General features: G+C 40.0%; 1 protein-coding gene across 2 annotated transcripts in view; it reads left to right on the top strand.

Moving 5' to 3' along the window:
• Positions 1 to 8,684, top strand: part of SDCCAG8 (SHH signaling and ciliogenesis regulator SDCCAG8) — a 117,185-nt gene extending 108,501 nt beyond the window's left edge. Inside the window, exons 17-19 of one of the 2 annotated variants that reach the window (XM_068939301.1) lie at positions 1,238 to 1,364; positions 3,378 to 3,462; positions 8,249 to 8,684. In XM_068939301.1, the coding sequence (XP_068795402.1) occupies positions 1,238 to 1,364; positions 3,378 to 3,428 (178 nt within the window). In that variant the 3' untranslated portion in view covers positions 3,429 to 3,462; positions 8,249 to 8,684. The remainder of the gene's footprint in view (positions 1 to 1,237; positions 1,365 to 3,377; positions 3,463 to 8,248) is intronic. The other variant, XM_068939302.1, reaches the window with a different exon arrangement.
• Positions 8,685 to 11,590: the final 2,906 nt, after the last annotated feature.

An 11,590-nucleotide genomic window follows, 5' to 3' on the forward strand; every position in this document is an offset into this window, starting at 1 on the left:
TCAGAAAGTCACATGCCCTATTGTAAGCATATAACTAATTTCATTAAAACCACAGATTGTGAGAGAGACACAAGCTTAAACACTTTGTTCAGCTGTAGCTGTATTTCTACATCTCAAACAAGAAATAGTTCTAGAAAGCAGGTGCAAACTTTAGATCCAGAATTAATCTTGACAAAAACTTGGTAATAGCTCTCTCCAAAGATGTGTCATGCTCCTCAAGTGCCTAGTGGTGTTTAGATGTATGGGTTTCTGTCTACGGTATGTATAGCTAAGGAAAAGAAGCTTCAAAGATAGCTGCAAAGTCTTCTAATTAGAGACATTTCCATTTAAGAGTGAATGAAATGTCTTCATTTTACAAACAAACTTTGCAGCTTATTTTTGCTTACTTCCCTTGCTGCAAGTCCCAAGCAGACTTTTTACCTTTTTCTTGACAGGCATGTGGAGTAATAGACAACCAGCGGGGACATAACAAGCAATACCAGTTTGCATAAAGGCATAGTTGCCCTGTCTACAGCACTGTTTTGATTGTTGTAAATTGGACTTTTGTTTTTCAAGTGCAAACAAGGTTCATTTTCCTACCCACCAGCTTGTTTGCTGTCTTTTCCAGCCCTGGATGAGTGGTGGTTTTGGAGTGATGGGCTCTTTATGTCTTTCCCCAGGAATCCCTGTCCCCTGGGACACTGAAGAGCAGTAGACAGAAAACAGAAGTTTTTGTCACTCCAGGTCCAGTTGGTCAGGGGTTTGGGGCAACTGGACTTGGGGTGATTAGGTAATCTGTGGAAGTGCTTATGATCCAGGAAGCTGGTTATTTAAGTAGATCTCGAGTGTGCAGATGATGTGCTGACTGACGTTCCCTGCAATGCCCTGAGAACACCGCTGAGCTCATGGCAGCCTTTTTAGAGGAGAGGCACGCAAGGCACGGCATGCTTAGCTACACGTATTAGGATATGGTCCTGTGGTCTTTAACTGATGTCACTTAAATGACAGAACAGTTTGCTATCACATCATGACAAGGCTTGTAAATTAGAAGTGCAAACATTTAAAAGTGCTCATATAAAATGTCAAAATAAAATGTACTGAATGCCCGTCCTGGGACTAATGCCTTAGTCCCAGCACAACAGCAGGCTGAGCACAGTCATCGGGAAGCTGCACCCGCCAGTGCAAACAGCAGAGCTTCGACAGCAAATTCCACCCACTTGCCGATCCACTGCAATTCTTCCATCTATTTTTTTTCCAGGCTGTACCAGCTTGACAAGCACTGCCAGGCCACTGCCCAGCAGCTAGTGGAGTTACTCAACAAACAGAATCAGCTCTTCAAAGAGAAGCAGATGCTTACAGAAGAGGTGCAGTTTCTGCGAACACAGGTACCGTGCCAAAAGAAAAGAAAGTCTTAGGCAAATATTCTGCAGCTTTAAGAGGCAAATCACTTTTCAGCTGTTTCTGTTTGGTTTTTCATTTGTTTTTAATAAGACATTACCTTATAAAACCGGAAATAATTCCACGCAATTGGAGAGAGATGGCAGGGGAAATGGTAGCTGGACCTGAGTCCTGCTTAAACGTAAACTAAAGAAAGAAAGGGTTTTGAAGTGAGACAGTTGAGCAACAGAAGTAACTCATGTTGACAATTCCTAGCTTTCTTATTAGAAGATTTTGTGCTCCTTTTCCAGAGAATATGGAAATCCGTTCCTTAAAAGCATTAACATTTAAGTAGTAGCTTGATGTTGATATTTTCTAAGAGCTTTTTTGACATGTCAGACTTAAGTCCCCCTACCACTTGTGACTTTGTTTCCTTATTTTTAAATAGCATTTATCATTCATGCTGCTTTATGAACCACTCACCCAAGTGTCGAGGTGGAGAACCTGAAATTAGTCTGCCTGAGCACTAATCACTGCACTGCATCTTTCACAGGACTAACTGTTGCTTCCAGTGGTCTCTAGGAAGCTACACATCCTTATGGGCTGCATTTTCTTTTTCTTTTTCTTTTTTTTTCTTTATTTGGCCACTGTTCTTCAATCAGTCAGCGCTTTGGAATTAAGGGAGAGAACTGATTCGCTGGTTTTCTTCTTTCATTCTTGTTCTCTCTTCCTTCCTTGCCTCTTCTGAAAACTAACAAGTGCAGAATGAGATTTTTCAGTAAACTGTCGAACAATCAAACCCCTATGACTAAAGTGAATTAAAGTAAACCCTATGATTAAAGTAAATTAACTAATTCAACCATATCATGATGTTACCTAACTTATGAATACAGCAAACTAATGAGTTTGCACAGAGTAACTGCAGTTCTGTTAAGGTAACCAAAGAAATTCAGTGAGAAAAATTTTGTCCAGCAGCATATCTAACAGTAAAAGGAAAATGAATGTTTTGAAACTTCAAAATACGTAAATCATGCTATTTTTCATAGGTGTTTTAGCTTTAGGATTTAGTAAATGCCAAGATGCTTAACCTAGGAGAATAAAATCCATACTTTGTTATGCCTTTAATCATGTCAGTATGTTTGGTATTACAGGATTTCCTGTTGTAGTAGGCAAACCTGGAAGTTCAAGATACTGTTAGATTATCCGCATGTAGCAACTACTGGCAAACTTTAGGTCAACCATAGTATTCTTTCTGTAAGATCGTTTAAGAGTGTTTGCTGTTCTGAAAAGAAAACAAAAATTCCTCTGCTTTAAAGGCAGCACATTTTGTAAGGTGACAAGACTTCACACAGTCCGCAGGGATTTAGTTACTGATTATCTATTTTATCTGGAAGCAACTTGACTTATATAAGATTGGGCAGAAATACAGAAATCATACAAAAGGAGGGAAAAAAATCATTTATGTATTATAATGCTATCAAGATTTGACTGTTGAAAACTTCATTTTCTTCATTTATATGCCTCATTAACATTATATGTTCAAGTTAATTGTCCTCCAGAGGATATTTTTTAATTGGAGGATGCTCAGAAAAAAAGAACGATTTTTAAAAATTATTACAAAAAGAATCCTAAGAATTTATTTGCAGCTCTTTAAAGTAACTCTGGTTCTCTGGGAATTGGAATTCAGCCCACAAGAGCTGCCTTGAAAGTCAGACAATTGTGTTAAGAAAATCAAAGATGGGAGATTTTTAACTACACATTGATATATATTGTTACTGTAGAAATACAGAAAACCACAATCAGAATTGCAGACTCAGTATTAATACTATCTTCAAAGGTGAAGGTGACATCATATTACACATTTTACTGTATTATTCAGTAGTTCTCCTTTACAGTCAATTTTTTTTTATGGACACCAATCATACCTAATCCTTCAAAAATTACGTAAAATACACTAACCTAAATTTGCTATTGTATCTTGGAACATAAGCCACCAGTAACTCAGCAGTTGCATATTTCAGGAAAGAAAATGGGATGCAGATCTCAAACAAGCCACAGATGGAATCAAGTAAAAACCTGGATGGATAGAGAAATGAACAGAAGAAGGTATTTTTTCTATATACTATTTATAGAGAGAGGGGAGGGAGAGGAAAGGAGGACTAAAACTATTTGCAGATGTGGGTTGAATCTGGCAAACCCTTCAAGATAAAAAAAAAAAAGGGGAGAAGAAAGTGTTTGAAACATTTTTGGTTTGAAATTGACTTTTTTTTTTTGTCACTATTTAAAATTTAGAAAAAGCACTCCAAAACAAAGACAGACAGATTTACCTGACAGATTTTCTAAAAATATCTTCCAGATTTAATTTGCAGGAGAAGGGGGGCACCTAGTAAGGTGGGACATTTTAGAAGAATTCCGATTTTACCTTAGGGACTTTTGGGGCTAGGCTAGCTTTTGATTTGGAATCGGTTAAGTTCTGTCACTTCCAATAGTATTTCTGTGCTCAGGAAACTGAAGCTTCTCCAGTTTCCTCAGAAAGTCCACAATTCTAAAATGAATCATAAAAACTTAGTGTCATGTTGAAAGAAACATTATATAAATAATTGTATTTGAGAAGGTGGTGTTGGAAAGACAGTACTGCTGCATAGTACATACCTGTTCCTGTTGCCTTGTGAAAATTCTTTTTTGTTTTTTAATTGTAATTTAAGTCTAAGACTTTAAACTTGTTACATATATTTTAGTGCATTTAGCCTAGAGGAAAAAACACTGAAAAACTGTGTCTTGCATGCCCCCCCCCCCCCCAACAAACCCAGGTTATTTCTGTTGCATTTTCTTTCCAATGTTAATATTTGCCATATTTGAGGGGTTAGAGGGGGAAGGCAGGAAAAAAGGAAGAAAGAAGTCTTTAAGTCCTAGTAGGTTCTGGGGTGTTCTGAGAATTTGTTTTTCATGGAAAACTCGTGTGGCAACATAAGGAAAAATTTTGTGTGTGTGTGTGTGTGTGTGTTTTTGGTTTTTTTTTTTTTTAAGTGAATGACAAAAAAAAAAGCCTTCATAAAAAATACCTTATCCAGCCACATGTTGAATTCCCTTTCAGCAAGCATGACCTAAAGGCTTTTAGCATCCTTGTTGTAGAAGTAACCAAGACAAGTACCACAATATTGAAAAACATCTTTCTCATTCCCGGAAATGAATTGCATGCTTTTAAAATAACAACGTTAACTCCCCTACTACTGAAAGTACTCAATATTATTTCAGAATAACCATCTGCCTACAAGTTTGGGCTTCAACATCTTAAGTTAAGCATCTTGACTTGGAAAATATTTGTCCCACAGCCAGAGTGTAGCAGAAAGCTCCAATTATCCACTCTCTTCCCCAGCACTAGCACAGCTTTTGTTTAATTATTAATATTTCTCCAGTTCAGGTCCCTCACAGGCTTTAGACATAGCCCCTGAGAAGCACACAAGTGAAATCCTATTTTCCAGCCTAAAGATGAAGATGCTCACACTAATTTTCATTTTCATAGAGCTAAAAAGGACCATTACAATAATCTGGCCTGACCTACAGCATATGCCACTGTCAAGTCATCATTGCACTAATATCTAAGAGATGGAATATTTCATAACATATTCTGATCCATTAAAAATGAGCATCTAAAGGTAGTCAAAAGATCAGTTATGGAATTTACACTTCTAATTTTCAGAGTCTTTTTGAAAGAGGCAAGTTTTGCGTTTCAACCCTTGAACGTCTCTTACATTTCAAATTGCGCCAAGTCAGGCGAATGGGAGGTATCTATTCCCCACCCTATATAGCTATTAAATAAGAATATGCGTGATATAGCAAACAAATATTTAAACAGAGATTACTAGAAGCTTCAGTACTGTCCACCTAGTGTGATTAGGTTCCTGAAAGCTGGGATGCTCCTCATTTGCAGGATCTCTCTTGGTGCCCAGCAGTTTTACAGAAATATTTGTCCCAATTTATATAATCCCCTTGCAGGCTCTGCTTGCCGGAAGGGGCTGCTGGCCAGCTGAGGCAGTGAAGGCGCAGACTAGCTGACAGACTACGGACCTTGGGGATTAGCTCCAACTGGGTCTGTCAGCGTATGCCGCTACTGTGCCTCCTCCTGTGAAGACCTCCTCCTGCAAGCTAGCCCGTGTCCTTGGCAGGCATCCGCGCTCTCCCCAGGCTCTCTGTATTGCTGTGCCATTGAAACTGTCTCCTCCCTCCTTACAGATGTCCTATTTTTCAGTAAATCTGTGAACAGACCACTCTTTTTCTGAGCAGAACTTAAAATATACTCACCATTTACTGTATTCCTGTCCTCACCCCTCTAGTTGCTTTAGAGTGGGAGGGCCTGCCAAAGTGACTGTCGTTCCTCAGCTGCGATTCAGTTTCTCTTACCTGCATGAATTTTCCGTGGGTTCCTAGCCACAAATGCTATGCTTGAAGTTCTCCCAAGTGCCCCATTTGTGCTTTTCTTCATTAAATGTTACAGAAAGGTAGCTTTCCGTCCAGAAAATGAGCAGCCATGCCATCTCTGAGGTTAGGTGTGATTCAGGCTAATCCTTAGCAGGCTCTCAACTGTGCTGCAGCAGAGCTGAGGGCTGCTTAGGTTATTTATTGGTGTGGTTCGGTGCAGTCTTAATGCGCAGAAATGATGCTTCTGCCAGGTGTTTTAACTACTAGTGACGTTCCACAGACAGTTATTAAAGCAGGCGAAAAGGAGGACTGACTGACTTTGTTATTCATTAGATGGAGTTTAGTCAGCGGTGATAAGAGTTAAAAATAAACTGTGAGAGGAAGTGATGCAGTTAGAGCTGCGTTTTATATTGGGCTACACTGACCTGAGCGCTTCAGTGCTGCGGCACCCACCACTGAGCTGTGTAGCCGTCGTGGAGCCTGCCATTGTCAGTGGATCCAACTGGGGACTTGGGCACCTAGGCCTGCAGAATGCTTTCTTACCAAACAGAGCAACAGTCTAGTGGTTCCCCTCCTCTCCATTATAAATATGTTTGACAGTGATTAAAACATTCAGATGTCAAAGGTTTTACTACTTACTTACAGAAGCTTTAATCTGCACATATAAGAATAGCCAGCCACAGAGTTAAAACATATTCCATTGAGGGGAGGGGATGCTGGGGTGAACTCCAGCAGTTTTTGCTGCTGAGGTATGCTCACTGAATAGTGAAATATCAGGAGGAAGGGCAACTTTAAGACTGAAAAGGCCTTTGCTTCTGAATATCCAATGACCAGATCATTCAGCAGTTACCTGGACGTTAGGAGTAGCAGATTCAAGTTCCTTTAGTTAGGGAACTGATCCCACTTCTCAGAGGACTGCTTTAGCATCCAGACTATTGTATAGTTGGGCACACTGAGACTTTGCTAGTATTTGTGCTCTGAGGGTTTTTTTTTTTTTTTTTTAAAAAGCAAATGATGCCCTGCTGTAGTCAGGTGGAGAAATGCCTACTGCATCAATCAAGCTGAGGTTCAGCATCTTGCAAATCATTAACCTTGGGTGACTGTGGTGATAAAAAGACATATAGGCACCCTGGAGGCTTTACCGGTAGAAATATGGTACCAACTGGTTTACATGCATACAAGCAGGGCTAATGAAAAGCTTTTTGCTGCTTTGGCTAGACCTGACAAGAAAGAAAGATGGCAGCTTTTGAGTTAAGAGGCATATATGGCAGTATAAAAGCTCAGGGGTCAAAGGTGTTCTGAAGTGAATGGTACAAAGCGCTACTGTCTGAAAAGGGCACCCTACAAGGAATATGTATCTGTACCTCAGGTTATAGCTGGGCATGTTAGTTTTAGTGTTTGGTGCAGACAGAATCGTGCTAATGTGCTAGGCTGTCCGTGGGACTGCCACAAGCTGCTTGTCGGAGGAGTGGGTTGGCTAGGGGCATTTTAAACCACAACAGCAGCAAATGCCAGGATACTCCTTCAGGAGCTGATATGTCTTTTGCCTTTCAAATCGTCTGTCTGTACTCCAACCCTGTATGCATGGACATCATTAAGGAAACATGAAGTAGGTTTCCTCTGACTCTCACTAACCAGTCCCAGAGACTCAATTTAACCCCCAGGGCCCTCTGTGGACATTTTTTCTCGCACTATGCTGAGGGACTCTCACTGTAGTAGGTAATGATGGGAGATGTTGGTGCATGTTTTTTTGGGGAAGAAGCACCGTGTTACTGTCTTTAATGCATTAATGAACTGCAGCTTCATAAATTCTCCTCAGCCCTGGTTACCTTATATAAACTCAAACAAACAAACAAGCAAACCAACCCTTTAGTCCTCTAATGCAAAACCAGCCAAATTAGAAAGTTTATTTTTAGTTCTGAGGCCATTTACCTCTCTAAATTCAAATTTTAGAACTCCAGTTGCTTAATTCTAGGTAGCTACCCCAGCTCCAGTAGAGCTTAATGTCTCACTCTTAAGTTCTGACGTGCTACTGAGGAAGCACAAACAATAGCTATGCAGGAGCTTAAAAATGGCAAATTAGCCTTCCCACCAGAGGTTTCTTAACAGCACACAGCCAGCTTCCTGTTTTGACACAGCTGCCCACCCTGGCTACAGTCTGCACAGTTCACAGTAAACAGTCTCTGGCACAAACCGGCCTCCTCTTTCCTGGAAAAGAGAAGGGGCAGGATCTTAGACGTGCCCCAAAACAAGAGCTTAGTTATTTACTGCTAAACATGAGCAATGTCTAAAGCTCATGGAGATCTTGTTTTTCAGAAATCAAATAAATAGCTCCTGTTCTTGCTACCTGTAAGATTTCTGATCTTAGGAAGCAGCAAGGGCAGCAGGGCTACAGGAAGTGCAGGCTTTTGCAAGAGCACTTGTTTACCCAGCAGGACCGCTTTCTTAACCATTTATGTCTTTCTTTTCTAAGAACTCACCCACAGGCCAAAGCGACACAGATCATAAATGCAGCACAGCTCTACAGACCACAGACTACTTCAAAACTCATCTTTCTTTATCCTGCAGTTCTCCTCTGTACCGGTCTGAAACTTGGCCTTATTTGAAGCTCATCCAAAACAACATTTGCAGCAGAGAGAGACGCCCTTGCTAACTAACTGCAACTGATTTGTAGTTGATTTTTAACTACAGAATGTAAATATTTTCAAACATTAAAAGCCTACCACACTTTTAAGGAAAGCACCTAATATAAGACTCTTCTGAAAAGGCCAGACTTGCAATCCAGTTTTAACAGCTCTTTCTTACCGTCATAATTTGCACAATTTTTTATAAATACTTTTGTCTATTTTTGTAATAACATTTGTGTATTATTTACTTATGGAAAGCCTAATAAACTTAATTTGATTCTTTTTTTTTTCCTGGCTATTCTTTTTGCATTCAAGGGAATGTGTGCGTGTGGGGTGGGGAGGAGAGGGGCTGTAAGCACAAGTCACACTGGCCTTGTGTTCATAATCTCATTACCAGAATCTACCTGGGAAACTTTATTTGTACATGACATTCATCACTTTTATACAAAAGTGAGAGACTAACAATGATGTAACCATCAGAAAAAAACGCAAGAATGACAGAAATACCTCCAGACTGTGTGGAATAATTTCCATAGGAAGGTTTTCCCTTGAAAATGTTCACTGTATACAGCTTTGGAGACAAAGGAACCCTTAGTGAGGGCTGATACATGAATGAGGTGCCTGGCTGTCATGACTTTTAAGTGATTCTACGACTTTGCCATTTGCAAATATTTATCTATCATCTGTCTCAGGGATGAGCATCAGCTGAACCTGAGTTCAGCTTCAAACTACTGAATTCAAAATATTTTGAGGATTTTTTTTGCCGCTTAACTTCATAATCCTGTTTGGAAAGTAACTCTTAAAAACACTAGACTGTGTCAGAAAGAACACAGCTGGATCTTTTGTTGAATAAGTGTACAGTAAGTATATAAGAAAAAAAGTTCTCCATCTAGTACCCTCAGTGTATCAATCAGACCAGCTGCAGAACTGCACTGGTAAAGCAAAAAAATAATAATAATAATTAATAAAAAAAATAAGGCTACCTTGGCCAGCACGAACACATGAAATGAGAAAGAGTATATGGAACACAAAATAGATTACCATTTATCATAGGACAAAATCTTTCTCTCTCTTGTATTTTAAGAATTAATAGTGGTTCAGCCTTAACATCAAAGTGTTTTTTCCTCCCTTTTTCAATTTCCTGCCATATTAAACTGACAGAGACATCTGAACTCCTCCCCAAACTGCTTCACCCATATGACAATAAACAAACATGCTTAAAATTGCTTCAAGTCTATAGGGAAGAGAAAGCCCAGAGCTTTTGGGGGGGGGTGGGGGGAAGAGACAAACAAACCTCCTTTCTAGCAGAACTATGGTTATTCCACACCAGCCAGGATGACAATTCTAGTCTGTCAATACTTCGTAGATGGTTACACAGCTAACTATAATATACACTTATCAGTGCATACTTACAGAGCACACATACATACGCTTCTGCTGTGCCATGCTCTAATGCTGAAATTCCCTTCACCTGCATAAAGCCACAGTAACAATTTTATATGACATGCCAAGTGGAAGAACTACATGAACCAATGCCACAAGAGAGACGTGTAGGCATCAACAAATGGCTTTTTTTTTTTAATTCTATAGTGTAAAATTGTCTTTAAACAGAAGAAAGGGCCCAGATGCTGAATGCCCAAAGGAACTTAGTCGCTACGGGTTTAGGCTTCAGTGAGATCCTGGAGCTGCTGTGCCACGGTCCCAGTGACAGTAGGCCCTTCAACCTGTCCTGAGCTACCTCACCTACCAGATGGCTTTCACTGGAGCTGCGGGGAGTGCCGTTTGGGGTGCGTGGGTGTTTGTGTGTTTGTGTTCATGATTTCAACGGAACATACTGGGCTCCAGGTATGTGCAACTGGAAGGGCGTTTTCACACTTGGCTCTCCCACATCCCAGGCATAGATTTAATTCGTTACAATTCGTTACATTGCAGGGAATCTAGAAGGACTCGATTTCACCAGAAGCTCTTTTACTTCGTAGCAGTTACTTATTCATTGGGCATAGACAGCACCACATCTTCCCCTAAGTCGCATGTGCTCCCCGTCTACTTTGCCAGAGAATGCATAATTATAGAATTTTTACAAATAACAGATTAGGAGATCAGATCCAGAAAATTCAATGTCCACAACTAGGGCATTATTCTGTGAAGTGATACGTCCCACCCCCCCAACCCTACAGACTGAACACAGTCCTTCCAATGTCGCAGCTGAGTCCTGGGTGCTGATCTGTTACTATACTGCGACAAAGCTCTGGCTTACCTTCTCATGCGCCTTCCGGGGGGGGGAGGGGGGGGCAGGGGGAAACCTGGGGCAGGGGGAAACCTGGGTCAAGCACGCATATTCCAGGAAAGAGCTCACATCTGAGACCTGAGATAAAAACCAGACAGCTAACTGCATTAGGGATGCTTTGCCCTCCTGACTGGCTAGTTTAAAGAGGCCTGGCCAAGCTTGCAGGCTCCACTGGCCCGCTCCTAGGTGCCACTAACCCCACCTTCCCATCTTTTCCTTCTTCCTCTAGTACATTATCTAGCTATGGGATTTGAGGCAATGAATTTCACTAGAAGAGAAATCACTTAAATGCTAGGTGTGACAAAAGGAATGTGGCCCTGTGTAATCATTACTTGAAAAGAATAACCCAAATTTACTTTAAAAGTTAAAAGCTCTAAGAAAGAGACGTGTATGTTAACGGAAACCACCTGTATGGAAATACGCTTGGTCCAAACCATCGATACATCTTGCTTAGTCGTAAGAACTATTTTTGAACAATACTGTAACTTAATAACTTACAAACTGAAATAGATCACCTACTACTTGAAACATGTCACAGCAAGTTGCAGTTATCACTAGGACTTCACAGCAAATTAAAATTCTAACTAAACATGCACAGATCATTATGTATACAGTGATAAAAAATAATGATGTACATTTCCTTATACGAAGAAATTAAGCTATTCTTTTTTGCATTTCAGTATTGAAGCATCTAACCTATATAAAATTATTTCAAGATACAAAGTAAATATTTAACCCCAAACTTAAGAAATCTTCTGTAATCTGCAATATCACCTTCTCATTTTAGTTTTCCTTTCTCTCACGTGGAAGAAATTAAGAATTTTATTCTCTACATATTTAATAGTAATGTTCATATATAAAAAAATACGTCCTTTGTGGCAAGCTTGAACGTACATATAAT

This window comes from Struthio camelus, chromosome 3 (assembly GCF_040807025.1).
Source record: "Struthio camelus isolate bStrCam1 chromosome 3, bStrCam1.hap1, whole genome shotgun sequence".
NCBI lineage: Eukaryota > Metazoa > Chordata > Aves > Struthioniformes > Struthionidae > Struthio > Struthio camelus.